Source organism: Melozone crissalis, unplaced genomic scaffold (genome assembly GCF_028551555.1).
Source record: "Melozone crissalis strain CALT ecotype California unplaced genomic scaffold, PUWL_Pcris_2 ptg000042l_1, whole genome shotgun sequence".
Classification (NCBI taxonomy): domain Eukaryota; kingdom Metazoa; phylum Chordata; class Aves; order Passeriformes; family Passerellidae; genus Melozone; species Melozone crissalis.
Window position 1 is genome coordinate 53699156 of NW_026535820.1, and position 18761 is coordinate 53717916.

The 18761-nt window shown below is 38.0% G+C and overlaps 1 protein-coding gene across 1 annotated transcript in view; it reads left to right on the forward strand.

Annotated features, from left to right (window-relative positions):
- The window catches only part of GMDS (GDP-mannose 4,6-dehydratase), a 416552-nt gene that overhangs the window by 142852 nt on the left and 254939 nt on the right, over positions 1 to 18761 (forward strand). Inside the window, exon 5 of the mRNA XM_054284932.1 lies at positions 18443 to 18635. Within this exon, the coding sequence (XP_054140907.1) occupies positions 18443 to 18635 (193 nt within the window). The remainder of the gene's footprint in view (positions 1 to 18442; positions 18636 to 18761) is intronic.

An 18761-nucleotide genomic window follows, 5' to 3' on the forward strand; every position in this document is an offset into this window, starting at 1 on the left:
GCAAATGTGAAGCAGGTATTTGATCCTGCTCACACAGGGAATAGGATGTTTGGTGTTACTGGGTGCTTAACCTCACAGGCAATTATTTGGAGATCCAGTGCTGAAAACTAAAGTTAAACAAACTCAAACTAGAGAAGAGGTGCAAATTTTTTTAAGTGAGGACAATTAGCATTTGAGCGGCTTACCAAAGGAAGTGAAAGATTCTCCATTTCTTGCAGTCCTTAAATCAAGATTGGACACTTGCCTAAGAGATATAAATAACTACTAGCTATTTGTACAGCTTGGTATAAGAATCACTGAGTGAAGTCATATGGCCTGTGTTATATGGGACTTGATTATACAAGAAAAAGGAGAATTATAGGTATTATTAACTATATGTGTATAATTGTTGCTTCTGAAGTTAGTAAATACAGCAGCAAAAATGTGTTTCTTCTTCAGTAGTCATATTTTCCTTGGATTTATGCATGTGTCAGTCAGAATAGCTGATGCTTCTTTCAATTTTTCATCCAAAGGCTTAAATAATTCCAGTTATATTTTTCATGTTTTGCTCTGTATGAAATTAGGCTGTTATTGGTGTTTCTGGTTACACTAGCACACCTCATACTAAAGCATTTGAGTTATAAACACTGAAGTGTTTAACAATAAAAAACACCCAACAAAACAACCAAACAATCTTATTTCCTTCATAAATTAAATTAAAAATTAAAATTGTATCTCCAACTTTTATATGGAAATTCAAACCACAAAACTTATTTTATATTTCCTTTGATTATTTGGAATACCTGAATTAACTGTAGTGTGTATATGTAGTATCTTAGCCTACAGAGAAAAACACACCTTAAGATGTCTCACCTGGAAGGACAAGGTGGTGATCACCTGGTTTATTTCCAGGTAATGGTGTTAGAAATCAAATTCTTCTGAAACTGTAAAAACAGAAGGCCTACAGAGGTCTCACTAGTTTTAAAAGCTATCCTAAAAATCCCAGAATTACCAAGACAACTACGATAAAAGAGCATTTAAGTTACAGGCAAAGTAATTCCATTTGAAATTATAAAAAGTAACTCTTAGCTTCTGTAAAGACAGCCTTTCCAAAAGTACTTTTCCAAGGCTTAGGTGCCTTCAGCCATCCGTAATGGATTACTTTCTCTTACTGTATTTCAGCAAGCAGGGTGGTGGGAAAGCCTTGGTGACAACAACACTAATGCAATAGGGGTTGATTTTTTTTTCCTCCCTTTCAATTTATTTTGGCAATCTTGTAAGAGGGAGGGAAGCAGATCTAAATCAGCTACTGCAGCCTCGAGTCTGCTGAGTGTGCTTTGATATCCTCTCTATGTTATGTCTTCTGTAAGGTAATAATCGCGTGGGCAATACAAAGATGATTAGGATCATGCCCAGCCTTTTGATGTGCTTTATTTTCCCATTAGGGGTGGTGGACACAGTGGAAGTTGGCAGAAACTGGGCAGTGGAGCCCCAGGAGGGATGAGAAGGCACTGTCTCTGGCGTTTGCAGGGCTGTTGCTGGACAGATGATCTGAAGCAGCGGCGGCTGCTCCGCTCGCAACCAAACGCTTCAGCCAATTCATCACAGGGCTCTCCCCGCTTGTGCAGACTTGAAAGGTTAAGGCAGTAAATAGTTTATTGCCACCGAGGCCTGTGGGACATTGATCACTGTTGAGTTCCCTCTGTTTAGATGTCGCTTCTTTTGAAATATGCTCTGTAGGTTTAGTCTGAGAGCAGGATAATTGCTGCGAGGACTTAGGGCTTGAAAGCAGACACTTCCACAGCCTGAGCACAACAGGCTGCCAAGACAGACTGGTGTGAAACATTACAGCATTATATTTTCTTAATTCTCAGGACTTGAATAAAGCAATAGGAAAGACTGTTTCTTGAGGCCTGGGAGGGTAAAGTCATGTGGAGTTTGCCCATTTCATACCTATTAATAAAATCCTTGCTATTGTCCTCTTTCCACCCTCTCTGGGGTGCATGCTGCAATTCAAGGCATCTGATGGTTCTCCTTAGCCTAGTGTGGACGAACTCCTTAATTGTGCAATTCAGTGTGTGAATTTTTATGGTAAGGTTACACTCCAGGAAGTACTCCTGCTCCTGTAATTGTATGCATTTTTCATATCCCACTTATGTATAGGAGTCTTACTGTCACCACTGAGTTTCTGAAATGTGGCTGGCAGTATCCTGTCAATGCATAGTGCTGGTTGTGTGCCCAACCAGCTTTTGAGTGTCAAGTTCTGCCAAAACGTGATCTAATGACTCCAGGCTTTGGATCCAGATTGACTAATTTCTCTAATTTGAGGGAGGATTATGGGTTTGGGAGGGTAGATTACCGCAGCAATTTAAACATATGCAACGATACTGATTGTATGTACTTAAGATTTTATGATCATATGTGACGATATGACAGTATGTGCTACATTTTTGGTGATGGTATTCTCCTTAGAAAGGTGAACTCTCAAGAACTTAGACCCTGACCAAACTATCAGCTCCCCCAGGATGAAACCTTGTGTCCATGGGGAACTTGTCAACTTTGCTCAACCTGTGTATGCACTTGAGATTCAAAATTAGCTCTGGTTAAGATGAGGTTATTTATATTTACATCCTTTATTTGTTTTTCAGTAAAAGCCTGCAGGGAAAGATACATAAAGTATAAGACAGATCATAAATTTTAAAGAAATTTGAGCTTGTTGAGCTATTGTTTCCTAGCATATTGCATGTGAATATAGACTTTTAAAGAGGACTTGCAGTCTGGACAGCATGCTGACAGATTTGGAGCTGTTTATCAAAGATAATATCTGCAGTCTTCTGTTCCAAACCCAGAAATGCTACCTGAGATTGCAAAGAAAGGGAGATGAAAGACATTTTCATACATCATAACTGGAATTTTGTAATAAATTCAGATTGAGCCTTTTTTCAGACTATACTGGAATATGGTAAGTTATTCCAAACCCTCATTTTAAATGTATGAATTGTTGTGACTCTTGGGGATGTGCAGGGCTGGGAGTTGGACTCGACAATCCTTGTGGGTCCCTTCCAACTCAGCTTGTTCCGTGATTCTGTGGGTATTTTGATACAATTTTGAAGAAAAAAATCAAATAATAAAATTTGAATTCCTGTATTTAACAGGTTTCTATAAAGTTCAAGAGTGAGGCAGTAAAGTGAGAAGGGAAAAAGAAAAACCTGGTGAGCAGTCAATCAGTTTCTCTGTATGTGGCCTCTGTCTTTACTGAGAAAACAGTACCTCAGGCTTGCCAGCTGTGAAATTTTTAGTTCATCTTTACCACAGAGCACATCACATACTTTCCTCATTAAGACAGGGCTGTGAATGGATGATGGATGAACTGTAGACTCATTGTGTTAGAAATACCTATTTCGTTTTAAAAGCTCAGCCCCTCCTTGTCAAGGCAGTCATTCTGTCTTGTAACAATAGAAGAAACATCATGAAGTCATAGTTCAGCTACAGTGAAAGATTTCATTCAAGGATTTGATGAATAGCTAAGGGAAATGTGAGAAAAATAATGCGACAGCTAAAAACTTTTTGTTATCCCTTCCTTTGCTGTCTTGAACTGTAAAATTGTCTATATTTTTAAGGTTAGGTGAGATTTCCCAATGTAGGCAGAATAATTTTAAGCTGAGGGAGGTTTTGAGGATGAATTTGCAGATTTTAAAGAGACAAAGAATCTGAGCTAAACCTTATACTGTTAAGGATGTGCATTTTAGAGCAACTGTTGCATCAAATCTACTTCTTAAACAGCTTCAGTTTTATGATTTCTAGGGAAGAAGAAAATAAAAAATATTTGAAACAGAATTCCAAGATGCAGTATATATTTGCTATACTGCATGCTGAAATGTCTTTACATATAATTTTAAGAGCATACTATTTTTCCAGATACTGAATTTCATACAAATACATTAATTGGATGTAGTTTGAATTTGGAATTTTTGTGGGAAGCTATAATTTCAAAAGTGGTGGTGCTTGTTAAATGTCAATGGGAACTAAAGTCTTGGGGCAGAGTTGGGGTAATGCAAGACTCCTAGGATCAGACTGCTGTAATTTTGGCATGGTATCTAATTTGATCTCATACCTGTCTATGGTAATTTCCTGTGATGATACATTGCACAGTATTTGCTCTTGTTGTGCAGAGAGCCAGTAGTATCAGTTCAGTAAAGGGAATTGAATATCTGTGTGTTCTCTCACCTCAGGAAGAAAATTCATTGTTTACTTTCTCTTTCTGCAGAATAAAAGTGCCCTGTAAATATATTACTATCCTGACACATCACTACACTTTACAAGCATAGTAGCTTAGTTTTCTTCATAAATTTGGCAATCTTTTAGCATTAAAAAAAAAGCCTCCTCATTTTCATACAGCAAAGATGTAAGTAGACACCAGTTAATTTGAGTTAGGTACATATTGGCCAAGTCTGTTTACCTGAATCTGAGGATTGTCTGTATGGCCAGTACAGCTGAGAAATCTAGGTTCTTTTGAGTCTCACTTTTTTCCTCAGTAAAACACTTCCTAACATTATCCCCTTAATTTTTTTAGGAAGAGTTCAGACTTTTACACGGTAATTTGGAGAGTATGACTTCAGTGCTCCCTAATGGTGTCTTCTAGTTCCAGAGAAAGAAATTTGTATGTGAGTGCAGGGATTGTCAAGCTGTGTTGCTGGTTTAGGGGTAGCACAGTCTATTTGAATTTTCTGAGAATTAGTCTTTGCAGAATGAGGTTTAATCTCATATTGTTTGTTGTGTTTATTAATCTCATTACTGTGTTTATTAATCCCATTACTGTATTGTGTTTATTAATCCCATTAACTGCAAGCTATTAACAAGTTTGGTTTATGCATATATGTGGATTTTTTAAATGTGTGTTTGCCTTATTGGCTTTTCTTTACCTGTTTTTTCCATTTTCATACTGACATGAGATGTGGTGTCTCTTTACTCATGCTAATAGCAAAATAAATAGCAAAATATAAAGTTAAATAGCAAAAATAAGAAGTTAAAAAATCTTAACAATTTGATTTTAAAGTGTTCACTAATGTAAACTATCAATGTTTCATTTTTCATACTCAGAAATGCAGTATGAAAAATGAAAGATTGCACCTCTTTCCCTTTCCTTTTCCTCCCACCCAACAGAGGAGCAAAGGAGACAGTTCTTGCGGGTGTGGTTATCATGAGTTAATTGCAACCCTGAGGGGTTTGAGACACTTGGGTGCATTTCATACCTTTTAGCTGTCCAAGGATGAGATTTTCACACGAAGGCTCCACCCCACAGTATTTTACTTTTTATTACATAAATCAGTCTGTGTGCCTAGGGATCATTTATCATTTCCCTAATATTCACCAGGGTACAAACAGTACTGTTCCAGTTCCATTTAACCTCCTTATTTCTCCCTCCTACTCCTGCTCAAAAAAAAAAAAAGTTGGCAAGATGTTAAAACTGTATAATGGTGGTTCTGTATTTAATGCAGAAATCATACATTATTGTAAGAAACTTTCACCCTTGAGTACTCTTAGTACTTCTGAGAACATGATATATGGCTGACTAGTGCACTTAGCTACGATGACTTCATTTAAATCTTAGAGTTTCTGAGAAAAGGATTACTGCCTAGAACCTAACTGGTTTGAAAAATACATACTTTCAGATGCAACTGCAGTTAATATCAGCTTAAATTTGTGTGTGGAGAGAGTACTCTTGCAACATAAAAGGTGTTAAAATCTATAGGAGTGGAAAGTGAAACACTTGCTGAGGTTTTGCTTTCATGCCAAAACTTTTTAATTTTTTAGCAATTATAGAATTTTTCATCACCGTTCACTATTTACATTTTTCAGCCTTCCCAGCCCAGCTTCCTTGGTATACTAATGACACAGGATCAAAAATTAACTAATGTGTCCAAACTCCCATATGACACTTTAGTAGTTTCCTCTGTTTCTCTGGCAAACAGGCAGCACCAGTTTGTTTCTCCTGGTGTTTTGTGGTTCCTTGACAGAACTTTTTGCATCCCAGATGAGGATGCTCAAGGCCCCAGAGCAGCTTGGGGTCAGCACAGTGGAAATTAGCTAAAACTCCTACTGCAGCCACGAGATGTAGTGTTCTTAGCTGATGGCAGGGTTGTGTGCAATCACGGATCTTAACTTGCGGTATTTTTTCATCCAGCCGTACTTCACAGCTATTCAGCACGTTTCCCTCATGGATAATCACAGCCTGTGCAGCAGGGCTCTCTCAAGTGCTCTGTAGAAGCTCTAAAGGCTTCCCCTTTTTGTATGTGCATTTAGTGGGCAAGTTAGTATCATGACATCTTCTTTGGCTTAATACTGTGTGATAAAACTTACAGACTGAACTGGATTTTTTTTCTTGCTTGATGGACAAGCTCTGGAAACACAACTTTTTTAGTTTCAGTTAAATACTTGTGAATACTGGCTGGCTTGGAAGGACATGGAAACTGAGTATGCTGTTTTATAGAGGCTTGCAGGCATGTAGAGAAAATGTGTTTGGAAGGGAAGACAGGTTGAAAAAAATCCTGAGATAGATTTACATGACTCCTTCCACATTTATCTTTTCTTGAGATAAATGCACCCTGTTGGCATGTGCTTGTGATCCTGCCATTTCTTGACTGAGATATTCATGAGTCATTCAAAAAAGAAAAAGCCTGATTGAAAAGTGCTAATTGAAATAAGATATTTGCATACAATAGGGATGTGGCATATGCCTGAGCCATATATTTTTTTAAAACTAAAGTGCAATCGTTCACAATTTTGCAGACTTCACCTTATTTGTCAAATTTGATGTTTCCACTGATCCTGTCCAATGACTTGTTCAGTACATTTTGGCAAGTTGATCTTGTCTTCCACAGTGGTTTTCCAAGATGCCTCATCATGAGGCTGCCAAGTTCACTTTGAAAGCTGACAAAGCTTTTTATACATTAGTCAAGTCTTACTCAAAGCTGCTCTGAGAGGACCTTTTCTGGCACCTCAAGTGCCACCCCACGGTATAGATGAAGAGAAGCACTCTATTGTAGAGGTCAGTATGGTGTTTTGTCCCTTCTAGCACGGCTAGAGACCAAAACTGCAATGTTGCTTTAGAGCACAGTCAGGGGCAATAAAGAAATATAGTGTTTGTTCTTAGGGGCGAGAGGGAAAACCCACAACTTGTTGAGTTTTTGTGATTAGTTGACTACCATATTCCTTTTTCACGAATGGTTTATTTTACCTTAATGTTCAAGTGAAGAGCAGCTGTTATTCCTAGTCCTTTTCTCTGTGTCAGAATCCAAGAGATAGGTGAAAAACAGGGCTGAGGTTAGGGTTGTGGGTTACAGTATACAAATCAGTTGCAATGTTCAGCTTTGATTTATGATCACCATGGCTCATGAGTGCCAAAGCTGCCTTTTAAAATTTATGCCTATACATTGTTTCCCAAGAGTTGTAGTGAAGAGGCTTTAGTAGTCCATAATAAATGGAAGAATAAAGTAGGGCAAAGGGAATACTAGCTGAAAAAATAACAGGCTGATTTATTTTCTGAGAGTATCATCCTGCTTGTTCAATAAAGTTTAGCCAGAAGGGTCTCATCCCTTTAAGCTCTCTGCCCCTTGGCCTTTTCCCCCTTACCTCCACATACCTGTTGAGACACATGTTTTTCTCAGGTTTCATCCCATAGGGTTCTTCCTAGCCAGCCACCCACATCCTTTTAAGACAGATCAGTTGATTAAGTAGAACATTTTATGTGGAGGATCGCCTTGGAGTTCAGAGTGCTCACTGTCACACAGAAAACAGCAGTGTTCTCCTTGAAAGGATGCAACTGGAGAAGATATAGGGCTTGTGGTTTTCAAAGTACTGTAACCACATTAAAATCTGAGCACTAAAAATAGGAATAATAAAGGGTATTCCACTCCAGTAGCTTCCTAGACAGGATGAAGAATTATCACAGTCCACTTTTGAGGTATGTAATTACACACTGAGTTTACTGAAAGCCATTTCTACAGGTTTATTACATCACTCACAACAAAGCCATCATCGGCTACTGTATTTGGGGATGCTATTAATACCCATATTTTAAAATTAATCATATGCAGTGCCTGTACATGCACTACAGGCATTAGAGCATTAGTGCTCCTCCGCTAGGGTTCCCCCACTTTAGCATTTCAAGGGGTGTGGGTGGTTTTGTTTGGTTTGTTGGTTGCAATTTTAATAAATTTGAAGGATTCAGTGGTTTTGTTTCAGGGCTGGTGTAAACCTCAGACTCTTTTATTTAGTTAAAGAATGTTTTTAAGTATCTTTAAGTAGCTGTTCCCAAGAAAAAGTAAAAGGAAAAGAATGCTGCTGGGTTTTGGAATTGTTGTCCTTTCTTTGAGTTAGATTTCAGAGTGAAATTTCACAGGAGATGACCTTATGCATTGGAAGAAAAGGCAATTATTTGCCCTGCTCAAAAAAAGAAAATTGAAAAAGCCAAACCCTGGTGACTTATTTCTTGACATGTTGTTGCATGTTTATTAACTTTCCCAGTCCAGTCATTTCTGATGAAGTACTGGAGCAGGGAAGGTGGCAACTATGGGAGCATGACTTTTGTCAGTACATACCTATCCATCCAAATTTGCACCATGCAATTAGCCATCCCAATTTAATTCTTAATGCACATGCAGTAAAATTGAAAAAAGAAAAGGCTTGGGCATTAATTGCATAGAAGTCTGAGGTATCCTGAAAAAATTCTAGCTAAAGAAGAGTTATGTTGTTTTTAATTGATTCATGGCAAACCAGAAAGTAGAACTAGGTCTGTGGGGATGGAACCCTAAAAGAAGCATTGTAAGTGATGGCAAATAAGGGGAGAATATGGACTTACTGAGGAAAGTGATTGGACAAGAATAGGACTGAAGTGATAGTGTTTATTTAGAAAATGTGCTTCTGTGCACTATTACTATTGTAATAGTGTAATAGAGTAAACTGAGTGCAAAATGAGGCAGGCATCTTCAGAGACAGAGTACTTAGAACTCTTTTGCCACTCAGATGCAGGTGTTGGACTGAGCTCTGAACTCCCCTCCCTGGGTACTTCAAGGCAGGGATTGTTCCCTAGATGGAATCACAGCACTGTTAAGGCTGGAAAAGACATCTAAGACTGAGTTGAAGCACTAATCTAACACTGCCATCTTCACCGCTAAAATGTGTCCCCAGATGCCACATCTACACATTTTTTCAATGTGTGATTCCACCATTTCCCTGTTGTGCCCAAGACAAGAAACCATAACTTTTTCCTCTGTGTGTGTGTGTGTATGCACACACTTATTCACACCCTCAAAAACTCATGTTCTCATTTGTCTCCCTGAAGTCGTGTTCTGAAAGCTCCTCCTCAAGTGAAGCACCACAAGCTGTGGTCAGAGCTGAGGTCCCTCTCTGCCCTCAGGCTGTGATGAGGACGGTTTTTGAGTGGCTGACAATAAGAGAGAGCTAAGATGAGTTGCTTTATCTTGCATGGTTTAAGAGTGCTTCCAGACAGCATTACCTCAGCTCCACAGTGAAATGGGAACTTGTTTTCTGGCACTGACTTGGTGGCTGTGTCTTGGCCCCTGTCTGGGCCCATATTCATGGGCAGTCTCTCTGATTGGGTTTATGGTCTTATAAATGAGTAATACATGTACACTGATGTAATTAATTTTTTTTTCTTAGAGTATCTCTGTGAAACAGGGAAGCTCCTTCACCCCCTTAGTTAGCTGTTAGGAAGAAGGTAGCAATTCTTGTTCAGAGGAGGAGAAATTTTAACAAAATTAAAAATCACAGATATTTCCATAGAGAAAAGCTAAAAGCTTTTGTTAATCATTATAAAAAGTGTTTTGTTTTTTTTAAATGAAGTATATGTCATATCTCTACAGTTGCTTCACTCAAAGTGTATACAGCTTGGTCAGAATGAATTTTAGGACTTTACAGCAGTCAGTAGTTTTTTCTCATCTTTTTATCATGAGCTGTGCTGCATCAGTTACTAGTTGGATATAGCACAGAAAGCCATCCCAAAATAATGAAAAATATAACTTGGAGAACTGGGCAGATAATGAATAAGGTAGATAATAGGTGGACAGGAGGGAAAATTAGCAAAAAAATTTTTTTCTTAAAGAAAAACATTATTAATTTTTAGCAAGTTTTCTCAAGTTTTTCAAAATCATTTTAAGAGATTCTACAAAGAATCTGCATAGCTTCAGTACATTTTTTTGCCAGATCAAATGCCCTTAAGGTAAGAAGACCCTACTCCAATAAAATATGCCAACTCCTTTTATGAAATATTTTATTTTGTCATGAAGGGAGAAGTATTTTTGATACATTGGTGGTATCTGAGAAGCTGAATTGTGAACTGCTTTTAAGCTTTCTTTAACAGTGGCATTTGAAATAAAGAATGGCACTCTGGGAAGTAATCTTCAGTGATAATTATTGCTGAAAACATAGCTTTTCTCTGGTTGAAAAGCAGAACTTCTGACCAGCCCCATAAACTTAGGGATGTTTTACCTTATGCATTTGTAGGAGGTACAAGAGAGTCAGGCAAGGTCATCATTTGCAAAGTTTTGGGTTAGTTCTGGCTCCTAGGCAATACAGAATTCTGTCAATATTTGGGAGGGTCCATAACAAAGCTTTGCTATACCAGATTATTGCTTTATTCAATGTCTATCTAGCCATCCACTGAAAGTCTACCAAAATCATAAAGCAGATAGGTGGTGAAGGTTTTATTGCTCTTTCTAGGAGTTGGGGGTTTTTATTTCTTTCTTTTTTTCTTGTGATGATGCTTTTATCACTACTGTGAAAAGCATCTTTCAATGTGTTCTGAAAGCATCAAGGAAGTGAGGATGAAAGTTTTTAAAATAGCTTCAGAAGTAAAAAAGCCTCCCAGAACTACAATATAGTTGTCATGTTAGAGTTTTAAATAACCTGTATGTTTTAAATTAATGTACTTATATGTGAAAGTGAGTAAGAATGGTGGTAGTTCTTTGGAAGTGACTGCATTCCCTGCATGGATGTTATTCATAGCTCTCTATTCCCCTGGTACATATAAAGCAAAATGAATTGGCTATCTTTTTACATCTCCCTTTGAATGTTCTCTAGTGACTCTGCAAGTTGCCCCTTTTTGTCTTTCTATTAAATAGCATTTAAAGCTTCTGGCACAGCTGGACTTCAGTATGTAAGAAAGCTTTTAGGGTATTACAGTGTCATTAGCTATTGAAGCTACAATATTTGAAACATCGAAACCCATCCTGACTTTGCTGCATGTGGCATGTGCTTAAAAGTTTGGGTGTGTGTGTATATTGTTGAGGCTATCCCTGAACAAAATCATGACAATGAATAAAGAATCAATGCTGCTTTTTTAAAAGCTTCTTTTCTAATCTCTGTAATTTGAAACTGAAGACTTAGAACAGTGGGTCAGAGATTGTTCTGCAAGATAAATCCCTTGCATCACATAACCCTGACAACTCCCCAGTTCCATCAAATTAATAACAAATGGATGAGAAGATAAGCAAAAATAATGGGGAGGTTACATTTTTGTGACAAAGGTTTATGGCCATACTGAATCTCATGTACTGTGATATCCCTCCTCCTTTTCCTCCTCCGCTTTGGTATTTTTTTACTATCAGATCTGAGCATTCCTCTATCTGAAGCTCTTCTGTGGAGGAGATATGATGAATAGCAAGCTGAACTGCATGTCTCCAAAAAGTTGCTGTGAATAACTCTCTACTTTTCTAGTAGAAATTTCTGGTTTTTTTACAAGGCCAGGCCTCGTTCTTGCACACTGTACATCCATGTTCTGCTCCTTGGATGCTGCTGCATGTTTGAAGATTGAAATACTCTGCTGTAATCCCATCTCCCTCTCTTCTTAAAGCTGTGCAATAATGGAGTTTGACAGCAGTTTCTGAATGTCATCTGGACTGGATCTTTTCACAAAGCAGGACCAGCTTACAGCAGGTGGCTCAGGATGATGTCTGATTGAGTTTTGAGTATCTCCAAGGGTGGAGATGCTACAGATGGAGATGTGAAAGCCTCGCTGCACAATCTGTTGCAGTGTGAGACCAGACATGTTGTGAACTCCTTTTTTTTTCCTGATATCTAATTGTAATTTCACATGTTCCAACTTGTGCCCATTGTCTTTTGACCTGTCTCTGGGCAACTCCCTTTTAATCCAGTCTGTTAAATTCTCTTGATTCACTACAGTAGATAGGCAATGAGCAGAAGAGTAAACAATTTGCAAATTACTTCTATTGGGGATCTGGTCCAAACACACCCTTGAATCCAATGGTCAGAACAACTGTACAAATTGTAAGAGACTGGGTTTTTTTTACATGGAGAATGGGTATTCCAACTGAAGGGTTGTGGCATCAAAATTTTGAAAATAATAAGGAGCTGGTAGTTCTTCTATAGCTCTTAGCTGCTCAGACATAAAGCAGCAGGCTGCTTTAGAGGCACGTTCACATTTAGAGGCAAAGGTGAACATGATGACCTCGAGAGTTCAATTTACAACTGCACCTGCAGTTTGCCAGGAAGGAATCACTTGCTAAGGAAACTGAATAATGAATCCAACTTTTAACCCCTAGTGATAGGAGGCCAGATAAATAAATATGAAACTTTACCTACTTGAGGAGTATGTCTCCATGCTTATTCTCTTTGGGTTTATTTTATTTTTTCTCTTTTCCACCTAACAAAAACCAAGTAGCAGTTTTTCCTCCTAAGAAGGAAAAAAGGGATCTATATTAATAAAGCCAAGTTATTTCTCTTTAAAGATTATTTCAATATGTTTGCATCAAGAACTTGAAGTTAATCTGGTGAACAGTTATAAGGAGGTCTTACCCAAGTCGAGCCATGAGAAACTGCTGTATGAACATATGCTGTAGAATATGTCAGGGGGCCTCTTGATCCTGATCACTGAGTATTTCAGTTGCACAAAGGAAGTTTTTACAGCACCTGAAGATCATCAAGGATCATTTAAATCCCCAAACAGTAAAAAGGTTATTTTTGTACTTTGGTTTGGGCCTTCATGGTTAGAGGTGAAGGTGAAATACTGGCTCACTGATGTCAAAGCCAAACTTTTACCACTTCAAGAAGTCTCTCCAGTCACACAGCCTGCATAGTGGGACAGAGCCACAGTGAAACTCCACCATAGGACCAAAATGGAAGCACTGTAGAGAAGTGGAAGAATGAACACTGGTTTTATCAGCTGAATTGCTTATTCTTTTTCATCACAAATAACTTGAAAATCCACATTACGCAAGCTCTCTTGCTGCAGCAATATTGTGAATGTCTTAAGCTAACATAAATTTTAGGAAACAATGTTGACTTCTGCTTCCACTGATAAAATCTTTTCTTTGCTAGTTCTCCACTTCTAATCATGTTGTCCAAATACTCTAATTTTATACAGATCACTTTATTTTTTTCTTTCAATTTGTTTTTTTATTGGGTGAGAGGACAAACATTCATTGAGTTAAGAGGCTGGGGGGAAGAGGAATTGTCACATTCTCTTAGAAGCTTACCTGACATTTTCTTTCCCACCCCCTTCACAGAGCTCAGCTCCCCCAGATACTTTATATTTCCTAAAATCCCTAAGATTTTTTTCAGTTTGTTAGGACTTTACAGGAATTCTTGGCCCATAGTCTGTATTAGATTTAGCAACTGGAATCTTATGCTTTACATGCCTGTTCCTAGGGATTGAGCAGCTTGTTTACTGAGATGATGTAAGTGATCCCAGTGGTTTTTATTGGCAGTGGAAGGCACACTGAATATTCAAAGCAAACAGAATTGATTTTAAAGAATGCAAAAAAGTAACCACTGTGAAACTTGTGAGAGTTGAAACATTTCTGAGCAGTTTTTCTTCTTTGTGATTTGCTTTTCTGGCGTAAACCATTTTTAATGACCTGATACACATATCTTCTCCTTTGATAAACCTAAAGAATCTACCATAGGCTTTTTCAAAAGAGCAGTGGTACTTAAATTGATGTTATAGTTAGGTTAGCCACCTCTCCTTTTACAGTGAAAGAATAATAATTTACATTTATACTATCCTGTTTCCTCCTGGGGCTTCGCATAAGCTTCCCTCTTATTACATCAACCTTCCAGAAATCCCATCTTCTGAAACTGAGAAGACTGTAAGGAAGAGATGAAATTTCAAATAATTATTTATATTCCTTCCATAGAGCATTGAAGCACATTCTGCTAGCATATGCTTTTTTTTTAATAGAAAACTAATAATTAATATGATCACAGCTTGTCTGTTGGATTCTTCCAAATGACAAAGCAGAGATGAAAAGTCTCACAAAGTCAAACTATGTGTGCACTAAATTGATAACTTTCAGAGTATCACAGCACATTGGTCAAAAGCAAATAATATTAAGTCTACAGTCTTGTATATGGTGATTATAGACATGATAGGAATGTGGTCTTGTGGAGGGTAGGACCCATATGTTTTCATTTAGATACTTTTCAGTAAGCTTTTAAATCTTGTTGATGACCTTGCTAAGCTTGGTTTTGAATGATCAGTTGGGAAACATTTTATTTAAAGTATTGCTCTATTAAATTAATATCTCTTGTAGAGATTGAATCTGTTGATTATAAAGAGAAATAAATGGGAGAGGGGAACACAAGAGTTCAAATTCAAAAGGTAGAAACCAGTTCACAAAACTCATTCTGATTGTAGCCACATGAAGGAAGAGACATAATGTGGTACAGTGTATTCATATTGTGTCCTGTGCTTACAGAAGTGTTCTAAATTATGAAACCTGCTAACATGCTTTTTCTTGTGAAAATTTTATCATCCTATGGTAAGACTTGCTGTGGAAATTTTTTCTTGTCTGTGTTTGAAATGTACTATATTAGGGATGAATGCAGCAAAGAAGATACTCAGTATGTAGAATTCCCATATATGTAAGGAGTCCATTTGCTTTCTAGTATTCTTTGAGAAAATTCTGCAGGGTGTTCAGAACCTGAAAACCTGGAACTTGAAGTACTTTTGTCAAGTGTCTCCTTATTTTTCATTGTCGTCTTGTAATGACACACTTATCACTATCCACTGAACAGAATAAATAGATATATCTGAAAAATATGCTTTTATGGTATCTCCAGAGATCAACAATGACAGCTGCAAAAGCATGGTGTCCCCTTGGTACTTGGGAAGTACAAAGTGCCAAGGTCGCTCAGACTCGTGTATTTCAAGACAATTTCTGTTTGGTTGTATTCCATGATTTCCCTTTGGCACAAAACTTGTCCAAAAAGGCCAAAGTATTGGATCCATTACTCAATACCTGTTGAGAAGACTTTCACATTTAAATTTTCTGCCAGGTAAAGAATCTTCCTTTCCTTAGTCCAGTCATTACAAAAACTCCATGCTTCCTTCAAAACAAGTTGTTGTTGCAGGTCTAACTCTCTTGTTGAGAGTAAGAGATAGCTTTGGATTTTTGGGGAAAGAATAGAGCATCTGTCTTATGTAGCTCAATGAAAAAATCAGTATGTGTAAATAGGTTCTCCAAAGTGTGATCAAGAGCATCTCTCTTATGTTTTCTGCTCTGACTCACTGCTATCTTTACTGGTGTAGAGGAAGACAATCTTCCTAATTCAGACACTTAAGAAAGTTGTCATAAATTAGGCAGTTTGAAAACTCTCATCTGTAGGTATTAGCTCAGCTCTTTTTTCCCACTGGATAAATGTTTAATCTTTCAAAAAGTATGATTTCATTTTAGCCTTTATACACCTACCTTTACAGTAATATCCATGAAGTTTTTACTCTTTCAGGTAGTCCCACAGAGATCAGTGAAGGTTATTTTTAAGAGTAACATCTATGGAATCTGGTTCTATACTTGGTTTCTATAACTCAGTTCTTTTTTGTGTGCTATGCATGCATTTTGTTTTCTCTTGCACATCCCTCTTAATGAAGCCCTTGTTTGGGTTTTTTGTTTGGTTTGGGGTGTTTTTTTTTCTTTTTTTCTTTTTTCCTTTTTTTTGGTATTCCTGCTAGTCTTGAACAAAATACAGTGTATAAGAAGAGGGGAATTATGTTGTAATTATATTTTATTCTTGCTGTACCCTAAATCAATTAATACTTAGTATTTTTTAAACCCTTTTGCATTTTTAACTTTGAATTAGAATAAAAGTAAAATTTGTGTTGCTTTTATCTGTATTTGCAATATAGCTGTTCCTGCCTTCCACAGGGTTTCCTAACAGTCCAGAGTTCTTGGTGTTGGATGTTTTAGTGGGTAAAACCATTTTTAAAAATTTTCCTGAAAACCATTTTTGTCTAACCTGCACTCGAAAATGAAATGTATTTAGTGGTCCGAGTCCTGACCCTGGTGAACAGCAGTCTGCATTACAAAACAGACACAGAACTGGTGGTTTCTGCTTGGGGACACTCAGACCCAGTCCCAGAGTGGGGGCACAATTACCTCACACCCCCGGGAGTGTTTTCTGAAGGTGAGGACTGAGGTCATTCATCAGGCAAAAGGGAAAACCATCTCTTGTGAAATTGGTCTCTACACCAGCCAGAGAAAGCATTTCCCAGGGCTGCTGCTGCTGTGGCCTCATTGCTCCCTTTGGTTTAAGAGTTTTATAATCTGGGATCTCCTAGATTGCCTCAGTTTCATATGCCATTTGCTTTGCAGAATATGATGCAAAGGAGCAATGATTTGCATTTCAGGGTGATGTTTTTAGCAGGTTATTTGTTGGAAACAATGCCTTGGTGTAGGTAAATTCCTGGATTCTGAAACAGTTACTATGTGTTTTATGTTGGTTAGTACATTATTGACTGTACCATCTACTCATTAAGATGCTTTCCTAAGACACTGAAGTTGAGAGACTTAAGTGGCCGTCATCTTTGTGCCAAATGGATTACAACAAAAAATGCACAGCCCTTCTTGGTGGATCAGTGCTCAATTTCAGCTGGGTCATACGAGGTTAATAAGACAAAGTATCAGGTTGCCTTTTGTGATTATTTTCTCTTTTGGTTAAAAAAAAAGGAAAATGAAGGTTTGGTTTTGTTCATATCTTTACCTATTTCAGCTCAAAACTGTGTGTGAACCGTTTTATTTTGGAGCACAGTAACACAATTTAGATCATTTCATGCCTGTATTAAATTAACCATAAGTGAAAGTGCAAATTAATCAATCATTTTTTTTTTCCATCTGCTGTGTAAATAAGCCTTAAACCTCCTGTGGTTACTGAATAGGAGAAGTGGCTAAACAGGAGGAATGAATAGAGGGATATCAGTCTGAATCAGCCAGAGGAGGCATAGGTAGAATAATTCTTTGGGTCAGGGCCATGAAGGAGACTGCCCTAAAAGCCCATTCACCTTTACTTTTTATAACAGTGGCGGTATAAACAGCGAACTTTTTTTCAAAAACTGGCATAAGCAAAACCCCTGAGTATGGGAGAGGATGTAGGAGGAAGGAGGAACGTGCTGCTGGGATGGGCACTGGTGGGAAAAAATTCTTCAGAGTCCAGGAACTTCGTTGGAACCTCCAAAAAAACAGCCTGTACCTCCAAAAAAAAAAAGAGTGAGCTGCCTTCTGAGCATGTTTTTTCCTGTCTTCAGATTGGACTGGTCACAACACACCTCTTACCTTCAGCTTACTTTTTCCAGATGTTTTTTTTTTTGTCTTCTTCTGTAAGTGCAAAGAAAATAATTAATGTGTTTTTGAAACAGTGTGGAAGCTTAGACTTGAGCACTGATTGTGGCATAAGCCACAAGACAAACTGATTGTAAAGGCAACTATAAATACTGGAGTGGGGAGAGAAAAAGGAATCTTGGCCCACCAGTGGGCATGACTTTATTATCATACTTTGAAGATATGTCAGCTGGAGATGTCAGGGTATTTTTCATACCTCCAACCCTTTGCAGTCACATTTTATGATCTCTCTAAGCTCTGTGCAAAAGCCACAGCTCTGGTACACCTTGGTCAGATAGCACTGGGAGTCTCATTTGATAGCAGGTATTTCTATTCGTCTCTGAAATTTGATGTTTGTTTAAATTGCAACACCTTGGACCTTGTTTAAAGTTTGGGGGGGAAGGTGGGGTTTATACATGTTGGTGCTGTCATGCTCTCTGTCCTATTGCTTTTTAAAAATATATTTTGGGCAATTATAACCAAATTCAAGTGTGTCAAAGATATCAAGCTCAAGTGACTGTTGTGGAAACTGGCAGCTGTGGAGATAAGAGAGGGCCTGATAATGTTCCCACCATGGGGAGGCTTACCCCTTACTTCACGTGGGAAAATAATCCCAGGGAACACCAGTCATTTGGTTTGGCTATTTATGGAACTACTTATTTATTCTTAGAAATCCTTTGAGGGTACTTTTGTAAACTGAGTATCTACTCTGTACACAAATGTCTGGATGGTCTGTGGCAAGTGATGTATTGCTTTGGTTGGTTGTACATGATTTTGGCATGTTCTGTTGCCCTAGTAAAATCAGTGGGCTTTTATTTCTTTCTCTCCCCAAGATTTCTTTTGACCTAGCTGAATATACTGCTGACGTTGATGGGGTTGGCACTTTACGGCTCCTAGATGCTATTAAGACCTGTGGCCTTATCAACTCTGTGAAGTTTTACCAAGCCTCCACCAGTGAACTTTTTGGAAAAGTGCAAGAAATCCCACAAAAGGAGACCACCCCTTTTTACCCAAGATCGCCTTACGGTGAGGAGCGCTGATGGTGTGTGTGTGTGTAGTGTCTGTCTGTCTGTCTCTTCTCCCTGCTCGTGTCTCAGGGCTGAAGTCATTTGGATGTGAGATTAGAATGATGATAGAGCTAAAGTGACTAGA